The sequence below is a fragment of the Myotis brandtii genome, unplaced genomic scaffold (assembly GCF_000412655.1).
Source record: "Myotis brandtii unplaced genomic scaffold, ASM41265v1 scaffold658, whole genome shotgun sequence".
NCBI classification, from domain to species: domain Eukaryota; kingdom Metazoa; phylum Chordata; class Mammalia; order Chiroptera; family Vespertilionidae; genus Myotis; species Myotis brandtii.
In genome coordinates, this window is record NW_005370558.1 from 962,507 (window position 1) to 985,063 (window position 22,557).

The following is a 22,557-nucleotide window of genomic DNA, read 5'->3' on the forward strand; positions in this document are numbered from 1 at the left end:
TACTGGACTCAGGCTCTTTCTACTCTTCTCTCAGCACCTCCCCAAAGAGTCAGGAAGTGGTTTAAGTGATTATGGTTTGAGTGCTGCCCCGAGATACGGCAGGGATAGGTGGTCACTTGTGGGGGAGGTGTCGACTTGTTTTTCTCACCGTGCTTGGGGAACAGGGGTGTGCGGTGGGCGTAGGAAGCAAGTGTGAAACCTTCTGAGCTGAGTTTTTCCTCTGAGGCTGTGGACCTCGCGTTGGTGGGGAGCTTCCCCGAGGTGTAGCGGGGTCGGCCACCTGTTCACTCTCTGGCTTCCAAGACTGGGGGTGGTGGAAGGCGACCTTGACCCCGGGGACATGCAGGTCAAGGAAGACTGGTCAGGTGCTCAGCTGGCAGCAGGACCCCTGAATGCTCCAGGGTTTGCCTCCTGCCCGCTTGCGTCCTAGAATCCCTGACATTTTAGGTACTCTGTGTTTTGCTCCTCTGCCTGTTGGATGGGGCATGATAAAGTCCTGTGGGCCACTGCTGTTCAGGGTGAGAGTGTGTGCCCAGCACTGCCTTTTAAAGAGGAACCCCCTGTAGTCTTCTGCTCTCTTTCCTGGCGGTGTCTCTCCCCCACCCCCTGCCCTTGTTCTCCCCTTTTTCTGATTAGAATAACTTGTGAGTTGGTGGCACAGCTGGGAGGACCTCCTGGCTGTGACAAAGCCCAGGATTCCCAGAGTCCCTGAGGCACCTGGCTAACCTGCTTTTCCGTGTGGAGGGATCACAGCCACAAGAACCCCAAGTCAGCAGCTTTTGTTGCACACCTATAGGTCCCAGGCACTGTTCTAGGGGCTTGACTTGGAGCATCTCATTGAATCCTCACAGCAACCCAGTGAGCTTGGTGCTGTCGTTAGAGTTGAGGCAACCAAGACTCTGAGGGGGAAGTGAGCTGCCGAAGGTCACCAAGCTAGTAAGCAGAGGCGTGGGCTTTGGGCACAGCCATCTGGTTTCAAGCTGGGGCTCTGCCCCGAGAACTGGGGCAGCAGGTGCTACTCCTCATTCTAGACTGACTTAGGTGAGCCCGGCCGCCCCAGCTCCCTTGACTGATAGAGGCTGCATCTCGATACATCCCGGGCAAGCCCACTGTCTTTGCTGCCACCGCAGAGACTGGGTCTCTAGACCCTTTGCCCCTGGGACCTGGGAGGCGATGGAATGGGTGCGGTGAGCTGGGTGTGTGCAGGGGGCGGTGGGGATGGTGGAAAGCGGAGAGCAGTGCTCTGCCACCTGGGCACTCACTGCTGTGCCCCAAGTGATGGTTCTGCATGGGACTGTGGGCCTGGTGAGGTCAGATCTCCTGGTTTTTCACATATGAGAGATTTCCTGATTTTTTTAAGTACGAGGCCAAACCGATAAGTCTGATGCGGGCCCTGGGTCACCAGATGGGGTCTGCACCCCCCACCCCCCATCACAGTGGGTGGTTCCCAGCTCCATGCTCGCCGTGGGGGTGCTTATTTACACATCAGTATCTCTCACAGATGGCGAGGGAACTCCTTGAGGCCCTTCTGTGGCCTCCCTATAGTCTCAGCACCTTGCACAGGGCCTGGCACGTAGCCGATCTCACAGCAGATGGCTGTGGACTGAGTCTGTTCCCTATTTCTGCAGAGGGGATGCCTTTGCAGGGGTAATGGCAGTGCCTCACGGCCCCCCATCTCTGTTCTACAGAATCGGGGAGTCCCAGTAAAGGGAAGTCCTATACGGGCCTGGGGAAGAAGTCTCGGCTGATGAAGACGGTGCAGACCATGAAGGGCCACGGGAACTACCAGAACTGCTCAGTCATGAGGCCACACACCCCACACTCAAGCTATGGCACCTACGTCACTCTGGCTCCCAAGGTCCTGGTGTTCCCCATCTTTGTTCAGGTGAGCTGGTGGCTGGTCCCTCGGGGGAAGGTGAGAAAGAGGAGGGTCCTTGACCCCAGGACTCGGGGATGATGCCTCATTTCCCCCTTTAGGGCAAGACAAATCGCTCCAGGTGCTCAGGATTCTAGGAGTGATACCGAGGGAGCGCAGGTCTTCAAGAGGGAGAACAGGAGAGTTGGGGCAGGGGAGCCCACAAACAAGGGGGTCCCCTCCTCGCTTCCCCCCAACCTCCCCTTTCTCTGGGGACAGGCCAGGCACACTCCAGACACTTGTTGTGCGGTCACAGGGCCTGTGTGCTGAGGCTTCTGCTTGCTGGCCCATCCAGTGGCTCATTGTTTGGAAATGTCCAGACCTTGAGGTCTGACATCTTGTCTGGGCTCTTCAGTCTAAGCAAACATGTCTGGCCAGTAGTAGCGGGTGGCCTGAGATTCACTTAAATCTCCATTCTCGTCCTTTCCTCTCCTCTTCCCTCACTTCCTCCCTGTTTCTAAACCTTTATTTCACCACCCAGACAGAGCCAGTGTGAGCATTTAGGTGTCTTTGCTGTGTGCATATACACATGGAAAAAAAAACCCCAAACAGGTCTTATTGTACGTTTTATATCCTGTGGCTTATTTATTTATTTAAAAATTTATCTTTATTGTTGAAAGTATTACAGATGCCTCCTTCCCCCTATTGTTTCCCTCCATCTGCCCCTGCCCCCCAGGCCTTCACCACACTATTATCTGTGTCCATGGGTTATGCATATATGCATATAAGTTCTCGGGTTAATTCCCCCCCCCCAACCACCACCACTTTCCCTCTGAGATTCATCCTGTTGCTTTTTTAAAAATGAAAACTGCACAAACATTTACCACATCATTAAATACTCTTCGAGCCTGTGTGGTGTAGCGGTTGCACACTGCTGTATGATATAGATGTACCCTATTTATTTAACCAGTTCTCTATGCAGACACTTAGGTTATGTCTGCTTCTTATTATAAATAACCCTGCGAGGAAAATCCTTGTGCATGATTTGCCGCTCTGATTATTTTCCTTGGAAGAGCTTCCTCGGAGTGAAATGACTGAGTCACAGGCCATAAACTTTTGCAAGGCCCTTTAGACATATGGACAAACTGCTCTCCATAAAGACTTGATTAGTTTATCCTCTTGTCAGCAGCGTAGTGGTGACAGTGTCCCAAGGGCTTCATTTCTTACCACTGTTTCCTTCTCTGGCCTTCCTGGCATCTGAGTCTAGTTCTGTCACTGTCTAGTGGATCTTAGATACACCGCTTAGGGCACCCCGACCTCTGGCAGGTGACATGCCTCTCCCAGACAACTCCATCGGGAGGGCTGCCCTTGGCCTTTCTCTTGGTCTCTTCTCTTTCTTGGGATGTAACCACAAAGGTCTTGGCATTCACAGGGGTTATTTTTTGTTTTTGTTTTAAAATGTTTACAAACAAACTAAAACAAGCTTTTAAAAAGTTATAGAAATTTTAACATGATAAAATACATACACCAAAAAATGGCACAACACTTAAGTGCACAGTTTAACACATAATTCTAAAGCAGACATGCGCTAAGATGAAGGAACCCACCCTTGCTGCCACTCCAGGGGCCATTTTATCTCTCCTCCATCAGAATGCCCGCCTTCCCGGCAGATGTACCCTCTAACCCGACGTTATGACAACCATTTCCTTGCTTCTCGTTAGTTTTACCATCTATGCGTGCTTTCCTAAATAACATATTTGATTTGGCCTCTTTTTGAATGTTATTTAATGAAACCGTATCCCATGCATTCCTTTGGGCCCCGCTTCCTTTGCTTCACATTCTTTGTAAGATCCATCCAGGTTGTTGTGTGTAGTTGACATTTGCTTCATTCTCTTTCCTCCAGCACCTTGCTTGGTGTCAGGTGCCTGGAAGCCGTGTTATAAGTATGCATTCATGAGGATAAGTCCTGCAGGCTCGTCCGAGCTTAGGGAGCTCTCCCTGAGCTGGGCAGGGATGGAGCAGGATGATGGGGTAGGGTAAGAGGTTTGGGTGAGGCCCTGGCCCATTTGGTTCAGTGGATAGACCGTCGGCCTGCGGACTGAAGGGTCCCAGGTTCGATTCCGGCCAAGGGCACATACCCGGGTTGTGGGCTCGATCTCCAGTGTGGGGCGTGCAAGGAGGCAGCCAACCAATGATTCTCTCTCATCATTGATGTTTCTATCTCTCTCTCCCTCTCCCTTCCTCCTCTCCCTTCCTCCTTGAAATCAATAAAAATATATTGAAAAAAAAGAGGTTTGGGTGAGAATTGGTTCCTGGGAACTGATGGCCGAGAAGAAGTCAGTGCGCTTCAGTGTGTCATGGATGTAGAGCAGGGGCTGGCCTGGCTTTGAAGGGACTCAGGTGACCAAATCTGGTCCAGTTTCGTATCCTGAGAGCCTGGACCTAACAGCAGGGACCATCCCGTGAGGCATGAGCAGGACAGATGGGGGAGTGTGGGGCCTGGGAAGTCCCAGGAGCCCAGTGCAGTGGAGGAGCGGGGGGCGGGGAGGACTGCAATGTGTGGTTGGACTTCCTGCCAGAGAGTGCAGCTTTCGCGGTGAGGGCTGGTGGTGAAGGTGGCAGCTACAGTTCCGCCGGGGACCAGAGCCTTTGTCTTTCTGTTTCCATCTGCGTATGAGGGGGCGTGTGGGTTCTTGGGGAGCAGGCAAGGCTGGCAGACTTTTCTGTGTCTGGTTTTGTCAAGCTGTCACCCCCTGACCCCCAATCGTCTCCATCAGGCCTCTCTGAACTGCCCACTCTGCTTTCAGCCTTTAGATCTCTGTAACCCTGCCCGGACCCTCCTGTTGTCAGAGGAGCTGCTGCTGTACGAGGGGAGGAACAAGGCTGCCGAGGTAAGGCTGACACACGCCGTTCCCAGATGGGGCGCCCTGGGGGGCTTCCTGGGCCATTCTCCAGGCCCCTACCTTTCCTGTCTTCCTTAGAATTGAACAATCTCCGGGTAGAAAATACCACAAGTCTTCCATCCCCCTCCACGCCCTCCTTACCAAACGGTGACCCAACTTTTTCTTGTACATTTCCAGCGAGAAGGAGCTCACTACCTCTCAAAGCTGTTTAGTCCATCTTTGATGGTTAGAACGTTTTCCCAGCCCCTGAAGACACCCCATTATTTGTCCTAACTTCCTCTAAGGAACAGAGGAGATGGCCATTCCTCTCAGGTGTGATGCATGGCTTTGTAGGTGAGAAGATGAAAGCTGTCAGCCAAAGGGAATTTTTAGAGGAGCATCAGTTATGCAGGTTTTGTGGGTCTGTATTAACCCAAATCCCAAATCCTCTCCTAAGGGACAAGTCTGAAATTTCTCCTGGGCTTCAGCTCTGTCAACAGAGGCCTGGGGATGGAGATCATGCCAGTCTTCGTGGGAGCTGGCCCCTGCTGATATCTGACTTGGGGAATTTCACTCACCCACACAATCCCCAGAGCTGGCCGGGTTCCAGCTCAGTCCTGTGAGCTTAAACCTACTGGGGCACAGAGGTCAGAGCCCTGGGAGCTTCAAGGCTACCTGGGAGCCTGGAAGAAAGGGTAAGGGGCTTGCTGCAGGTCAGGCCCTGACTCAACGCTGGCAGCATGGCTGGCTGGGTTGAGTGACAGCGTGGGGTAGTGTGGAAAGATCAGGAAACTTGGAGGCAGGAAGCATATAGCCAGCTCCTGTTCTGCTGCTCCTGTTCTTCTTCCTCGGTCTTCTCATCTCAGCAGTGTGTGTGTGTGTGTGTGTGTGTGTGTGTGTGTGTGTGTGTTTGAGGCAGCTGTTGTCTAAGGGCCTTTTCAGCCCAGCATTCTGGGACATTATGTGTAATTGTGGCTAAAGCAGGAGGCTGCTTTTGTTTTTTTTTTTTTTCTTTTAACAAGCAGACCATAGCTCATATATTCCAAATGAGCATCATGGCTTTCAAAGGAGCTCCCTGGGGACATTGCGAGCTTATTTCTGCCGCACTGGCATTACTCACTACATTTCTAGACCTCTTCTTGGGGAACTTTCTTAAGAACCTTGGCATATCTTCTGAGTTGCCTTCATGGGAGCAAAACTTCATCTATTGAGAGGGATTTGAATTTTAGGAATAAGTCACCTGAAACTGTGCTTGGTAAATAAGGGTGTGGGGGAACTATGTCAGGTGGCCAGGGTCAGAAAGTGAGGTGGGACTACAAACTCCTAAGATTTCAAAGAAGGCACTTAGAAATGGCAGCTGCCCTGAAATACATACACACGTCTCAATTTGCTCTTGTGTTTGTCCACTGACCATGAAGTCTGCAAACACTGAGCACTTATGATACCCTCCCTGTGCGTGCATTTCACATACCAGATCTCAGTTAGTTCTTATAGCACCCCAGGAGAGGCACGTTGTCCCCACTCTATAGATGAGGAAACTGAGGCTCCAGTGAGATTAATTGGATCTTAAGGCTATAAGGGATGGAGCCAGGATTAGCACTCAGATCTCTGGCTCAACAGTGCTTCCCACAATGCCGTGCTGCCTCTGGCTTGTTTGTTTAAAAACAAACTAGCAAACACAAGCTGAAGTCATAGGCTGATTACAGTGTGTTCCAAAGTTCTTTGCTAGTGGATCTTTGGAGCCTTAGAACCAAGAAGACTCCCTTTTGAAGACTGAAAGAAGCAATTTGAGACAAGTAAAATAAATGTATTTGTTTTTCTTGAATTATGCTAGGAAGCAAATGTGTGCGTCTTGGCATCTGTTATTCAGGCCAAATATATAAACCAGTCCAAGAGGGGCTTGAATAAGTTCGTAGACTCGCAATGCTGGTTAGTCCTCAGGAGTCGTCATTCTAATCGCTTCCCTGTAACGTCCAGCTGGTTTCCTAGCCAGTTGTTGAGTCTGCAGAGGTGGTCCCTGCAAACAGTTTGTTTGTGGTTTTTTGTTTTTTTTCATGGAGAGTGCTAAATTGTAGAAATCTCTCCCTTATGCTCAACAGGAATCTTTATTCCGGGATATCCCCCTTGGTTCTTGGTCCCGCCTCTGCTCTGAGCATGCTCCAGTTTGCTAATGTCTGTGAGCTGATCCAGACCCACACCCTGAACTGCCCTCATCACACCCCGTCCCGGAAGTCACAGACTTCATTAATGTGCCGTGAGATCAAATCAGCATAATGGAGTAATCTGATTTATACGTTCGAACAATAGGTACTGAGTGTCTGCAGTGTGGCCAGGCCCTGTGCTAGAGCTTCCAGGAGTGCTACAGGGCCCAAGACAGACACACCCTCCTTTACACACTGACTCACTGAGTTTACCATTAACTAAGGCGCCAAGGTCTTCTCCGCAAACCCTGCCCCTAGACCAGATTCCTGGAGGAGGCTTGGTTAGGTTACTTGGGAGAAGTGACCCTCCAAGTTGCGATGATTCCCTAACCAATCCCTCAGCCCTTGACCCTTTGGGAAAACAGATGTGTCTTCGGAACAAACGTGGAAAGACACCTGGTAGGCACCTGGGGCCAAGGAGATGGGCATCACTCCCCTGTGGGCCGCTGAGGCTTCTGCGGGAGCCCAGTCCGCAGGATTCTGGTGAGATGGGAGAGGGGCCCACCTGCGTCCCCTGGCACGCTTGCTCCTCTGCCCTGCCTTCAGCTGTGTGCCAGCTCTGTCCTTTCCCTGACCCGACCTTGGGGGAAATTCTTCGTTCATGCCTTAATCACTTCCTGTCTAGACCACATTTCCAGCTCTGGGAATCGGGGCCAGGGCAGCAGCCTGGGGCTTTTTGTACCTTGCCCATGGGCAGTTACCCTCTATCCAGTTCTTTCTGGCCTGGGCCATTTTTTGACTTTATAGGCTCCTAACAGACTGTCTTCTCCAATCCTTCCCCCCGCCAGCTTCCCGGTGGGTCCACAGGTGACTACCAGGTTCCCCTTGAGTGGGCGGGGGTGCCTGGCGGTTTGCTCATGTTGGGTGTTTAGAGCCTTCTTCTTTTCACTGTTTGGACTTTGAAGCTCTCTCCTCAGACAACCAACCCCTCAAATCCTTCTGAATTCTCGGGTCATTTTCTTCCCCTCCCTTAATTTCATTTTTTCCCAGTCTCCTTTGCTCCTCTTTTTTTTGGTCCCTGCTTGGATTCTTTCACATTCAGAGACAGGACAACTGTAGGCATATTGCTACCTCTCTGTATAGTGAGCGCTTCGGGGATAGCCAGACCTGGGCAATGGTCCCTGCTGTGCCACTTATTAACCTCTCTGAGCTGCAGGGTCCTCATCTCTATAACTGAGGGCAATGATGTTATTTACAAGTGCGGATCCACTGAGCAGAAATATAAGTGCTTAACAAATAGAGGCTTTTGAAGGGTTGTGTTGGGGCAGGGCTGTGGTGGGAAGGGGGTTAGATAGCATCACGGCCAAGATCCCTTCCAGCTCACGGTTCCAGAACCCTCATGTTTGGTCCCATTATAGGAGCCAGAGCCCCTGAGAACCTCTTGCCCAAGGATGCCTCCTATGGACTCTGTGGCCCAGATTCCCTCAGACCTCTGTGTTTCTGCTATGCTCAAGAAGCCGAGCGGTTCTTTGAAAAATATTTATGTATTTTTTTTAATGATAAAAGTAACAGATTTTCATTGCACAATAATGCAAATTAAGCAGAGATGTGTGAAGTAAAATCCACTCTCCAGAGTGAAATGTTAAATATAGACTGATTTATAGTTTCGTTTCACAAAATTGGATTATCCTCTTGGTATTTTTACACATTGCACTATTTTGACAGATTTCAGCTTCTGTCTACGTAGCTCTACTTTATCCTTTTAGTCGTTGCATAAAATTCTACCATATTCTATCATTTATTTTTTCCATCTTCTCTTGATGGGCATTTATGCTCATTTTTTTTTTTACCCTTCTCTTATTTATTTTATTTTACTCTTTGTTTTTACATCATCCCTACTCCCATTAGTTTATGTACTTTTTAAAAATATTAAATTTATTGATGTGGCATTGGTTATAAGGTTATGTACGTATTGGTTATAAGGTTATGTAAGGTTATTCAAGTATACCATTCTATGATACATCCTCTGTCTATTGCATTGTGGCTCACCACTCAAAGTCTAGTCTCTTTCTGTCACCGTAGACTCCCTTCACCTTCTTCAACCTCAGTTTATATCCTTTTCTTATTACAAAAATATTACTGAGAGCATCCTTGTGGGTTCATACTGTACAGCCTTGTAAATGTTTCTAAAGGGTGGTCTCAGAGGTACAGTTGTTAGGTCATCTTTAATGGTCTGATAGCTAAATGTCAACATGTTGGCTTCTTAAATTTCAGTGACAATCCAGCACACACACTCATTGTGACCCTTAGTAGCACATGCCAGGCCCTGCTGTGCTGGCAGACTCTTCTTCTTTTTTTAAAAAAAAATATTTTTATTGATTTCAGAGAGGAAGGGAGAGGGGGAGAGAGATAGAAACATCAGTGATGAGAGAGAATCATGGATCAGCTGCCTTCTGCATGCCCCCCACTGGGAATCAAGCCCGCAACCCGGGCATATGCCCCGACTGGGAATCAAACCGTGACCTCCTGGTTCATAGGTTGATGCTCGCTCAACCACTGAGCCAGGCCGGCCGGGCCTGGCAGACTCTTCTTACTTCAGAAGAGAGGAAGCATCAGATTTTGACACCTGCAAGGGAAGTTCGCATAATCAATCATCTTCTGTTTTCTTTGAAGGATCTAAAATTGGAAATTATTGCTCTTGACTAGAGGCCACTGCAGGATTTACACCAACAAAGAGCAGCCTAATCTTTTGTGGCAGTAGAGGATCAAGTGGACTTTTGCAGCACAAAAATATGCTGAGCATGCCTGTTGGTTTACCTATAATGTCTAAAAATAGCCTTCTCCTTTATTTTTGGAGCAGCTAGTGCATGAAAGAGATAACAGTTATGCGCATGTCTGTATCGGAGTGTAAGTAACTGACTTCTTAAACTGATTGCGTATAACTGCAGTTAACATTCCTGAAAGGAATTTGGTAATAGTACCTCACTTTGCACCGTGCTTCAGTTCACCGTCTGCTCGGAGCTTCTGAGGGAGCCGGGCGGGGACTCTCCCCCTGTTTGTGCAGATGAGAAAACGCAGGAGACTTAACCGAGTTTTTATGGCTTCTTAGGGGATAGAGCCTCATGACTTCTGAGTTCAAGTCCAGTGCTCTCTCAGCCAGATGTTTAGCGGAGAATACAAGCAGGTGCAGGACATCCTGCGGCTCAAGGACAGCTCTAAGCCAAGGTGCTGGGCTGGAGATCCCAGGGGCTCTTGGACAGAGCGGAGGGCCTGTGCAGCGTCAGGCTGTGGCGAGGCTTGCGGGGGCCATCTGCCGAGACGGTGAAGCTGGGTTTTTTGGTTCTGTATTCTCCTAATGTGAGGAGCGGAGCTGCATAAAACTGTAGGGCAAAGGGGTGGTCTTGACTCCAGGCCAGGTCTCTGCCCTTGGTCGAGGCCACATTGAATCTGCCTAAGAAGACAAGGACTCCTTCCCCGGGCCCTGAGGGAGGCCGTGGCTCCTGGCCTCTGGGACAGCTGAGGAGCCCGTTCTGTTTGCTCTCGCCTGACGCAGGTGACACTGTTTGCCTATTCGGACCTGCTGCTCTTCACCAAGGAGGACGAGCCGGGCCGCTGCAACGTCCTGAGGAACCCCCTCTACCTCCAGAGCGTGAAGCTGCAGGAAGGTAAGTTTATGCCCAAGGTGCCCTGGGCCCTCTCCCCACTTACCCCAGGGCCACTGCTCCGGGCAGCCTGGATGCTCAGTTTGGGTCCAGCCCCCCTGGTGCTGAGCTGCCAGCTGTCAGTGGGGCACAACATGTGTGGTCAGGTCCTGGTATACCACACACTGGTATTCCACTCTAGGCTGGCAAGCCTCCCTGTATACCCCGACCTTTGCTGGGAGGTTTCCCTGGGCTGGAGGGCGCTCACACACTGGTATTCCATTCTAGGCTGGTAAGCCTCCCTGTATACCCCGACCTTTGCTGGGAGGTTTCTGTTCCAGAGATGTTTAGGGAGGCTATGGAGCGAAGTGGGACGAGCTCTGGACTTGGATCTATGTTCAGATCTTGGCCCTGCCCCTCACTACCTGTGTGACCTTGGGCAAGTTACTTAACCACTCTGGGCCTGTTTCCTTATGTGTGAATGTGGGATACCAATAGCATTTCAGGTGGTTGTTGTGAAGCGTAAATTAGGTCATATGGGTAAAGTGCCGGACCCGCACTAGGTGCCCAGTAAATGCTAGTTGTCACCGCACTCACCACACATATCCGGGACAAGAGACCACTGCTCCTTCCCCGTTCTGCTTGATTGCTTTGGAGCACATGTGGCCGGGGGCTTGCAAGCAGGAGCACAGGGGAGTGTGGAGTGAACCTCTACCCTAAACTTTCCATCGACGGGAAGCCAGCTGGGAGTATCTGCCGAGCGGTTTGGTTTGGCGCCTGAGGTCTCCGCTGAAAGGGGCTTGATTTCCTCTCCCAGATTATGAAAACAACAACAGACCTGTTTGAGTGTGGGTGACGGGCAGGGAGGAAAATATTACCCGGCGAAAGAATTCTGTTTTGATGGGTTTTGCTCCAGGAAAACTTCCTGCCTGTTTGCAACCCAACCTGTGTGCTCAGCCCCTGCTGGCCTTCCTCCTCAGACACCAGGCAGTGTGAGAACCTCCACTCCCGCCACCCCACAGGAAGTCTTACAACTTCTTCTCTGCCTCGGCCTTCCTCCTGCCCACTGACCGGGCCAGCCACTGAGGGGAAACAGCAAGTCACCTCGCTCAGAGGCCACCCCTCCCTCGGGGCGGGCTCCCCTGACCAAGGTCAGTGGTGAGGAGCAGCCCTCTGAGCAAGTTCAGCTCAGACCCTGGCATTGCAGGGAGCTCTCATGGGAGCTGAGAGCTACTGCCCTCGGTTTCCTGCTGCTCTGCCCTTTCCTCCCTCCCTCTCACCAGCTTCCCCTACATGCCCATTGTCAAGTCCTCCCCCCCCCTGCACACACACACACACACACACACACACACACACACACACACACACTGTATAGTCTCTTCCTTCATGCATCTGCCCATCCCCAACTCAGACAGCTCAGCTGTGAGGAGTACTGGGGAGCAGTGCTTGGTAACATGGGCAGATTGATTATAGAACCGAACTCTTTTTGGGGGACAGTGCTCATCCTCCTGCGAAAAGGAGGGAGGGGAAAGGAGGGGGGCTCAAACTGGCGGTGCTTTGGGTAGAGGATGGGATGGGAGCGGCGAGGGCAGTGGAAGAGCCAAGGGTAGCAGCTGGGGGTTTGGGGTCTGGGCTGTGCTTTGCTACTAACATGCCATGTGACTTCGGCTGGCTCTTTCTATGTTCTGGGCTTCTGGGGCCAGTCCTTTGTGTCCCCTCCCAGCCCTGATGTGCCCAGACAGACCCTGAGGTGGCCGTGGGAAGCTAGACAGTGCCTGTATGTCCAGCTTCTGCCCCTCAGGGGGCCTTGACTGGAAATTGGTTGGATCTTCCCCATCTGAAGCCCCTCGAACCACGGTTTGAAGTTTGAGGCTGGGTGAACTCCATCCTCCGCTGGGTGGTGGATGGTCATGGTAGGTGGTGCGGTGCCTTGAGGCGTTGCACTGATACTTTCCAGATGCTGAGCCCATGTGAGCTACAGCCTCGTGCAGGCCTGGCTTCCTCAGGCTGGAGACCACACCCTCTCCCCGCAGATGGCAAGCTGAGGGTGGCCAAGGCCAGCATTCCTCAGGGGAGATGACCATGCTGTTAGAGCCCGTTTGGATTGGCATGGGAGGTGTGCATGTGTGTATGCATGTGTGTGCACACGTGTGCTTGCATGCCTGCCCTGGGTCTGCTGGGCAGATGGTTTGGAGCAGACAGATTGCCTTGCCCTTTTCCAGCAGTGTCGGTGAGCAAACACTGAACGTGGCTCTCCAGGGAGCCCACGGGCTGCTGAGAGCAAAGGAAATGGCTCAGTGACACCGAGCACTCACGATGCACATTCCGTTGCTTAGATTTCTTTCCAGGCATTGGTGGAGCCCTCGCCTCCCCCCTCCCCGCATCCCCTGAGACAGCCCTGTGGGTCCTGCCTGGGGTTCTCTGAGTCCAGTGACCCCTTCTCCTGCAGTCCGAGTTGGAGCTGCAGAACCCAGTGTCCTGAACCCTGGCGCCCGATTTCCTGCCCGCCTCCCTTGTGCCCCCAGAGACCCGCTGCGGAGGCCAAGGCCTGAGTGAGGCTTTTAAGAGATGCATTTGGGGCTCAGCTGGAGCTTCTGTTGCAGGAACAATTAACATCGCGCACACTCCTAGGCTTCCTGTTTCTTTCAAAATCAACATGTGTGAAGAGTTCAGTTTGGGGCAAAGAAGATGGTAAACAAGGAACACGCCCAGCTTTTCCTGCGGGCTGGGACTGGCGAGGGTTGCTCCCCTGGCCGGGGGGAATCAGCCCCACTCGGGGACCAAGGGCTCCCTCGGATGCCTTGTCTGAAGGGTGCTTGTCTCCCCTGAAAAGCACATTCCCAGGGTCTAGCATGGGGCCCAGAACGTTGTGGGTGCTCAAGGAATGTTTGTTGGGTGAACGCACGAATGACCGAAAGGAGACCGGAAGCACTGCCTCAGCTTGGGGGCTGGGGGGCTTCTTACTCGCCTGCCCTCCTGTCCAGCTTCCCCCAAGCTTCAGCGGGGCTGCATCGCAGTGTGATGGGAACAGGCGGAGAGCTGGCGCTAACAATCGGGACATCTCCGGTCAGCCAGGGCCCATTGTGGCCTCTTCCTGCTTCTGCCACCCACTGACTTTGCACTGGCTCTTTGTGTTTCTGCCTCCCGGGCGGCCAGCATCCCGCCCACAGTGTGTCTGTCTTCCTGGCCTGCTCTGTTCTCTCAGGTTGGCCTGGAAATGTCTAGCTGATTCTTGGGCTCTCTATCCACGCTGGGGAGCCAGGTGCCCAGCCTTGAAGGTTCAGCCGCCGAGGTCCCAGCCACTGGAATGTTTGGAGAGAAATGTAGTCGGTGACCTTTTCTGAGCACATCCTCAGAGTCCACCTCAGCGCTGGCTGCCAGGGGGTGTGGAGGAAGGAGGGCGTTTCCACCTCGGGAGCACACGGCCGGTGGAATAACAGAGAAGTAAACTGGTTTGGGGGCAGAAGTGTGACACAGTGGTCAGAACACAGGCTTGGGAGGCAGGGAGTCCTGGGTTCAGATCTCAGCTCTCACTTTCTGACTGTATGCCGTGTACAAGTCGTGTTCCCTCCCCGGGCCTCAGTTTCTGCATCTGGAAAATGGAGACAAGAACCCTCTTGGCTTGTCTCGCAGGGTGGACAGGCCTTGGTGAATGGCCGAGTTTGGGATCCCAGTCCAGGCCTGAGAGAACTTTGGGAAATGACTGCAGGGTCAGACCTGGGTGGGAAAGCCCCGCTGGGCCCTACACAGACCCTGACTGGGGATCCTCCTAACGGACCCACACATTCATTAGTGGGAAGCAAGGCCCACCCAGGAACCAAATGACTCCTTGCTACATTTCAGCATGGCAAAAGCATTTGGAGCGTAGAAACCCAAATGCCCCTGTCCTTTTCCTTTACGCTCACCCCATGTCCACACTCTGGAGAGTCCAGAGCTCAGTCGAAGGCAGCGGTTCTCAACCTGTGGGTCGTGACCCCTTTGGGGTCGAATGACCCTTTCACAGGGGTTGCCTAAGACCATCGGAAAACACATATATAATTACATATTGTTTTTGTGATTAATCACTATGCTTTAATTATGTTCAATTTGTAACAATGAAATTGGGGGTCACCACAACATGAGGAACTGTATTAAAGGGTCGCGGCATTAGGAAGGTTGAGAACCACTGGTCTAAGGTTCAGAAGGGTTTCTGGTGGGGCTGTGGTCCCTCCTGGGTCAGCCACCTTGCAGCCTGCTTTCCCACAGCTGCAGCTCCTTGCTGGCACCCTTGGCTCTGGAGGCTCATCATCCTTTTAGGAGGCTCTGAGCCATGCTGAGTGCTGCCCCCATTCTGTCTTTCCCTCCAAGGGCTGCCAGCACAAGGCCATGAGGCGGAGTTGACTTTAGTGAAGGGTTGGGGTCATGCAGGAGGGCGGTGGTGGGGTGTCACAGCACAGAAATGTGGTCAAGGCAATCGTCAGCTGTCCCTCATCATCGGGAACGTGTCCTAGGCTGCATTCCCCCAACCTCGGCCTCCTGTGTCCCTGAGGCTCCCAAATCCTGGGCTTTCCCCTCCCTGCTACATAGAGCCTTCTCTTCTCTCAGTGCTAGCTTCTAAACCCAAATTTCTGTTATTTTCTTACTTAGACCTCTTTGTTTCTCCCTTGGCACTAAGGTCTGCTCTGGAAAGCCAAGGAAACATCCCAGTGTGTTTTAAACAAAAGAAACCAGCTCCCTTTGTTCCCACCCTCAGCAACACAAAGAGCTGGCAGAAGCTTGGAAATGATGGGGTCCTTAAACACGACAGATTTCTTATCAGGGCTCCCTCCCTCCCAGCGGTATGGAAGGGAGCGGCCTCCTGGGATGGATGAGAGCTCCCTGAACCTGGCTGTTTGATGCCCAAAGCGGGCTCCTGGCTGCCTCGTGGGGGTGCAATCCCAGCGTTCCTCCAGTCAGGCTGACCTGCAGGCAGAGGCCTTCCAGCTGTGTCCCAACCTGCTAGTCACTAAGTGGCATTTGCCCCAGAGACTTCCCTGTCTCCCGGGCCTGCTCCTTTCTCTCCAGGAAGCACCACACAGCCCTCTGGGTGAGACCGTGCTTGAGCAAACTGCTGAGACAGTAGCCAATTCTAATGCAAGCCTTACTGTTTGTTCCCAAAGGTCCCTCGGAAGACCTGAAATTCTGCGTGCTCTATCTGGCAGAGGTGAGTCCTTCTCTCTGCCTTTGAGGAGAGATCCGTGACCTGGTGCTTGAGAGGAGCTGCTGGGATAGGTTCTAGGGCAGGGTTCTGATGCCGCCTCCATCCCACCTCGGGTGAGTGGTCCTGGGCAGGTCTGGCATGCCGGTTTCCTGCTCGTTATGACAGGCAACAGCCGGCCCTGCCCCTGTGTCTCTGACCTTCGTGTAGAAGAGCAGAGGACGCTGACCTCCTGCTCAGGACCCCCAGGTCTCCAGCACCTGCAGGGGTCACAGTGACAGCTGCCCATCACCCGATTTATTTGGGAGCCTCTCCTAAGGGTCTTGTCAGTGTCTGAAATGGCCCAGAGGTCACTGTACCTTTACCTGAGCCAGACAATACAGGTTAAAGAACACATCACGTGTCTGTGTTTCGGGCTCAGTGTGACTGGTAGTCCTGGTTATCTCAGTCTGAACAGAAGCTCAGATGGGCCCTGGTAGGCCTTTGCTGAGCAAAATTGGTCAAACAGCTTATTGCTTAATATGGTTTGGGAGATAAAATTTATCACCAAACCAGGGCTTTCATCAGAGGTTCTTGGTGGTGAAAAAAACTGAGAGCTACGACTGAGCCATCAAATTCTTTTCCATTTTCAGCGAATTTTTTATTTGCAACCTGTGTCTCTGCTAATATGAGCGGGGGCGCTCTCTGTCCCAAGCAAGGGTTCATTAGACCCATACCTGCCCTCTGCTTCTGCTTAAGTCTGTCCCGCCCAACAGTCCTGGGAACCTGGGAAAGTCTACACTGGCCTCACCCTGTGGGTGGGGCCTGGTCTACTCCGGCTGGCCTAGAGGAGGCCGCCCTTTTGAGAAGGAGTGTGTGTCATTTGTGATTGAAAATCATTCCTTCAGTTCCTGGCTAAGGTAAGAGGTGCAGGCCTCTGGGGAGAAGACGTTTTGATGTTAGCTTCAGGGGAGAGCGGAGAGTTGCAAAGGACAGTGCACATCGTCAGAACTGAGCTGGGGATGCCGGCTGCCTAGAATGGCAACCCGAGGGCCAGAAGGCAGTGGACATCCTCCCCTGTGTCAGCACATCCACCAGGCCCTGAGAGTAGCTGGCAGAGGCACTGCAGAGGTAGCTGGTGTTCAGTTCTGCAGAGCACAGTGAGCAGCTTAGAAGCTGCGAGCCAGGCTGGGAAGAGCCAGAGCATCGGCCCCTCCATGCCCACCCCTCTGGATCCCCATTCCCTCCGGCAGGGCCTGAAATGAAGCTCCACGTTCTTTAATGCCAAGAGGGCTTCCTGCCAAGCTGGGTTTGTTTTTCCCAGAGAAAAGTACTTCTGCTCATTCGTTTCCTGGGAGCTGTGACCTCCTAGGCTCCAAAGACTGATGAAGGGATATTGATCTGGGGCCTTGTATTTCAGTAAAGTGCCAGGTGATCTGACCCCACGGGGCTGGGTATGGAAGCTCACCACCAGCCAGAAGCCTCTCTTTTCTCTTAATGGGCTGCTGCATGTGAGAGGCATGTCCGTGATGAAGGAAGACGAGAGAGGGCTGCTTGCTCTGTTCCTTGGGACAGGCCTGACACGGTGGTTCTGGACCCCACGGAGAACCCAGAACTCACATCTTAGTTGGAACTTGTGACAAACGGTTTCGTTCCATTGCCTAACAGGCATGTGGTACCCAGAGAAGAAACCAGGGCCAGCGGGTCAGGATTTGGAGAGGGTTTTCCACTGCCCTGAGGAAGCCCCAATTGCCTGCGTGGCAGCTGCTCTGACTGTGCCCCAGCAGCAGGTCCTGGGTGGGTTTCCCCTCAGCAGTCGTTGGCTCTGGGGTCTCTATCCCCCTGGACAAATGTCTCTCAGCACTTGCAAACCCATGGAACAGATGCAGCCCACTACTGGCTTCAGAGCATCTGGGGCATTGGGTCAAAGTGCACGTTGGCTCGGGACCAACGTGGCATCTGATACTGGCTCCATTAATTTCAGTCTGCACTTGGGGTAAAGAAGACCTGGATTTGAATCTTGGCTCTTCCCTTTCCTACCTGAGTGGTCTGGGCAAGTTACATACTCATCTCTGAAACAAGGCCGATGAGGCCTACTTTGCAAGGTTTTTGCAGTGATTAAATGAGATGCATTAAGATACGGTGTCCAAGGCACTTAGCTCAGAGCCCGGCACACAGTGAGTGCTCAATAAATGGTCGCTGTTATTTTGTCAGCTTCATAACAGGAGGAGAGCTTTTTATATTCATTTCCTCTCCATTAGAGTCACTGACCTTTGAAAAAGGAAAGTTAAGAGGAATATCTCACATTCTTTGTAATTAATGTACATACGCAGTTATACAAATGTGGCAAAGTCACAGGCTCTGGGGGAGGCGGGAGACAGACTTTGAACGCCTCCTCTCCTGAGATCTCCTGGAGCTGCCAACGTGACCTCTGTGAGCCTCTGTTTTCTCATCTGAAAAAATGGTAGCAGCAGTGCCTTCCCTGCCTCCCTAGGTGACAGGGTCATTGGGGGAACTGAATTAAAAGAGAGAACGTTTGTCAAAGCAAGTGAACAAACGTAAATTGGAGAAGAAGAGGTTTTCGTTTTTACAAAGATAATAATTTAGGAACAAGGCGGTGAGGCAAGACGGGGCTTTTAAAGAGGCCAAGAGGAGCTGGGTTTCTGGATGGCTTGGGGATGCTCATGTTCGAATGGAGAGGGCTGGGCCCGGTGCTGCTTGGCTAAGCTCCCTGAAGTCTAGAGGCCCCTCTGTGAATGAGTTATGTGAGAATGCCTGCAGGGTAGCTTACACCCTTGACCCTGGAGCCTGGTACTGAGGGCAGTGTGTGTATCAGCTTGCAGCTGATGGGTTAGATCGCACAATGGATTAAGAGCAACAGGTTCACATCCCGCAGGGGCAGCCAGGGCAGCACTGGGGTCCCCGCTTTAGACAGACTTAGGCAGATGGCCATTCAGCCTCCCTGGCTCCGTGCTGTCACCCTTGGCCAGTCCGGCCTCAGAGCTCTAGGCAGCACCTCAAGAGGAGCCTGGGGAGCAAGGGCTTCCTAATAACGTGTACCCGTCTAAGACCACTAGCCACCGGGCCGGGCCTAGATTTAGGGCCTGAAGAGTAGAAGCTTTTCTTGAGATCGTGGATGGCAAAGTGCTTTTTAAAACTGGTAATGAGATAAAAGGAATTATTATCATGGCAGAATTTCTGCTTCAGAGCTGAAAGAGACTCAGGGAGATTAAAGGATTTGCTGAAATCCAAACAGCAAGGTAGAGGCAGAACCCAGGGGGCTCCTGCCAGGGCCAGCTTTGTGGAGTGATGGCCTTTTCCCTGCCTCACCCCTCCCCTCGCAGGGGAACACAGTGAGACTGGGCGCAGACGGCCTGCTGGTTGTCTCCCGCTCCACCTGACTTCTCCATGGGGCATCTTGGGGTCTTTTGCTGGGTGTGTCCTACCCTGTAGTGGGCTGGGGGTTCTGGGAAGTGGAGGAAACCTGTGGTTAAGTGATAGGATTGCCTCACCCAACCACCCAGTTCCCAGAAACCCTGGGGGGCAGGGCTTTCTTCTCTTTCTCCTCTGATGCTTTTAGGAAGATCAGCTTCTGAGCACTTTTGAGCTGGAGAGTAATTGCTACACCCAGAGAACACTTAACATGGGAGGTGTCCTCACCCTGAAGGGTGGCACCCCCGAGGGCTGCGTTGGATGGCAAGGTGGAAAATGTTCCTAAATGCTGTTAGAGGATGCCGTAACCACCCAGCTCAGAGCCTTTGCATTTGCTGTTCCTTCTGCTTAGAACAGTTTCTCCCAAGCACTTTCTTTGCTGGCTCCTTATTGTCCCAGCCTCGCTGGAGGGCTGCCCCTTCAGAGAGGCCGCCTCTGGCCACCGGCTCAAGTAGGCCCTCTCCCTTTGTGGCCTTTTCACAATTTGTAAATATATTGTTTATTCGTTTATTGTCTGCCCCGAACCTCAGGGCAGGAGCTCTATTTCTCCATTTTCTCCTTTACCCCCAGGGCCTAGTACAATCCGACACTCAGCAAGCGCTCAACAAATATGTATTAAATGAAGGAGTGATTGACAACAGCAATATCTGCTGTTTATTGAGGCCTGAGATGACCCTCTTCACTTGCCTCCCAATAGCCCTGAAACGTGGGCGATAGCGTGATCGTTTCCATTTTACAGACTTTCCTGAGGTCAGCAGCTAGGAAGTGGCAGAGCTGGCATTCAGACCAGGCCTGTTCCACTGCACAGCAAGGAAGGACTGCATACAAACACCGTCTTCTCTGTTTCAAGCCGTCCAGCGTGTGCTCTTAGCTCCCTGGCTGAGTTCATCTCATCGCAGCCCTGGGAGGTTATAATCAAATTCCAGCGGAGTCAGAAAGCTCCTAATCCCCTGACCGGAGTGTGCTGCAGTGGATGAGAGCGCTGGGCGTGCTGTACCGCCCCTCCCGCCCGGCACATTCTGACTGCCCAGGGCTCACTCCCTGGGTCTCAGCAGCTCGCTGGTGCTCAGGCCGGGCTGCCCTGGCTTTGACCTCCTCCCGGAAGTCCCTCCGGGGAGCCAGAGCTTACCGAAGCATTGCTTGCCAAGCACGGTGCTAGGTCCAGATGAGAAAGGCCTTCCAAGAAGGAGTGTCTAGTCCGGTTGGGGAGATGAGACTGCAGCACTTAACGAGGTTAAATAGCAAAGCGGGATTTACATGACAGCAGAGCCAGAGACTGCTGTTGCACTCAGGGGAGCTGAGCAGTCATGGATCAGACCCAGCTCATAGGCCAGGCAGTAGTGGGGCTAGAGGCCACATGACGGCGCCTACTGAAGACTTGCCAAAGGCTTCTGTTGGTGTGCCATCCAATCACCCATCTAACCTTGGCTTGGTGACTAGATGAGTGTGCCCTGGGTGGGAGAGGGGGTCCTGTGCGCTGGAGGAGGGGGGTCCTGGCTCCACAGAGCATCAGAAGGCAAAGACCTTGGCCCTCTGGGTTCCCCACACGCTCTCCCAGCTGCTGCTTTGTGCTGCCTGTCCCCGGGGGTGACCTCACCATTTCTGTTCTGTGGCTCTCCATAGGCCTCCACTGTGCTGGGAACCACTGCCTCCCTCCCTTCCCCCAACCTGTGGGCACAAGGCTCGCCAGCTGGCCCCCGAACCAGCTTCCCTGCTCCTCCGGTTGCCTCGATGCCACCGGGGATTCGTGTGCATTTGTGGCTTTTAGTGGGCACTCCCCTCCCTGCTGCAGCCTCGCCCTCTGGAGCCCAGGGATGGGCTCGGGCCTGGGAGCCCCCAGAACCTGGGAGCAGCCCTGACCGTCCCTCTCTCTGTTTTCCCTGACGTCAGAAGGCAGAGTGCTTATTCACTTTGGAGGCGCACTCGCAGGAGCAGAAGAAGAGAGTGTGCTGGTGCCTGTCAGAGAACATCGCGAAGCAGCAACAGCTGGCGGCCTCGCCCCCACAGAGCAAGGTAAGGGTGTCGCCAGGGGCTGCAGCCCCGGCTGCCCGGCTTCCCCTCAGGGGCCTGGACCCTGGAGCCTCCGAATCGAGCTTGGGACCCGTCTCAGCTCAGGACTTGGATCTGGACAACGAGCTCCTGGCAGGGAGGCCTGTGCCTGAACGCCTCTGCCCCTGGGCCCCTCAGTGGGGCTACCGAGTGGGTTTCATATTGCTCGGGTAGAGTGACAGAGCCAAACTGAGCATGACCCATCAATTCTCGGCTCTGTTCTTGGGTCTGCCCATGGCAAGGTCTAATTTGGACTGGCCTCCCTGCTGCTGCCGGGCATGTGGCGCCTCTCTGCCGTTGGCGAGCTGTGCCAGGGGCAGCACACTGGTGTTTAACGCTGGCCCAAGGCAGACATACTTGGGAGGGGATGTTCGCGGCAGACGCTGCTCTAATTTGAGCAGGTCACAGCCCACTGGAGCCAAGTGGAGTTTGCTGGAGGGGTTGGCAGGGGGTGGGGGCAGCCAACTGGAGCATCAGGGGAGATGAGAGACCGCCATCTGAGGCTGCCCTGGAGCAGGCCCCTCAGCTGGCCCCGTGCCTATGGAGGGGATAGGATGGGAGCTGACCTTTGTCCCCCGGGGGCCAGCCACAAGGCACGGCTGTATTTCCCCATGTGTGAGTCGTCAGGTACTTCTCTTGCTGAAGGGTTGGCCGTTTGGGGATTTGGTCTGGTTGGCCGCAGGAGCCAAGGTGGTTGGTCTGCTGGACGGGGGAGAAGAGGATAATGGAGGGTAGCTGTCTGTAAACTCCCTGGCCTTGTTGTTTCTTCCTGATGCGGTTAAGCCCATCGTGCCCTGGGCAGCAGGCATATGGTGGGGGCAGTGGCGTCTGCTGAGGGCAGAAGGTGGGGGAGAGGTGTCTGGGCAGTGGTGCACAATCTGAGACCTGACAGCTATCTTGTTTCACACCAGCCGGGGGCCAGGATAACTTTGATGAGGGAGGACTGTGGGAAGAGCATGGACTTTGGTGTGGCAACCTGCTGCTGACTGGTGGTGTGGCCTTGAGCAAGTCACTATACTAACTTAGAGCTTTGCTATCCTCCCTCAAAGGGTTGTTGTGAGAATTAAAGGAGATGTTGCATGTACAGTTCATAGCACAGTGCTTGGTATGCAGTAGGCACTCAGTAGCCGTGGGCAGTGCACTGCCCCCGCCTCCGTCAGGGCTGCCTGTTGCGTACTGGCTGGCTGGTTCCCACAGTCAGATTCTTACTGAATAGAGACCCATGGAGGCTGGAGGCTGGAGGCTGGAGGTTGGAGGCTGCCGGCTGCCTTGAGCTCTTGATCCCGGGTTGGTTATAGTCAGAAGCCAGGCCACTCCCTATTCACTGGGGCAGCCCCTGGGGTGTTGCATGGCCGAACTCATGTCCTCCAGGTTTCTATGTCTTGGGCTTAACTCCTTCTGG

General features: G+C 53.0%; 1 protein-coding gene across 4 annotated transcripts in view; it reads left to right on the forward strand.

Annotated features, from left to right (window-relative positions):
• The window catches only part of RGS3 (regulator of G-protein signaling 3), a 107,198-nt gene that overhangs the window by 28,000 nt on the left and 56,641 nt on the right, over positions 1-22,557 (forward strand). For all 4 annotated transcript variants that reach the window (XM_005880911.2, XM_014528912.1, XM_014528911.1 and 1 more), the window contains 5 exons: positions 1,689-1,885; positions 4,663-4,746; positions 10,432-10,543; positions 15,658-15,701; positions 20,997-21,119. In XM_005880911.2, the coding sequence (XP_005880973.2) occupies positions 1,689-1,885; positions 4,663-4,746; positions 10,432-10,543; positions 15,658-15,701; positions 20,997-21,119 (560 nt within the window). The remainder of the gene's footprint in view (positions 1-1,688; positions 1,886-4,662; positions 4,747-10,431; positions 10,544-15,657; positions 15,702-20,996; positions 21,120-22,557) is intronic.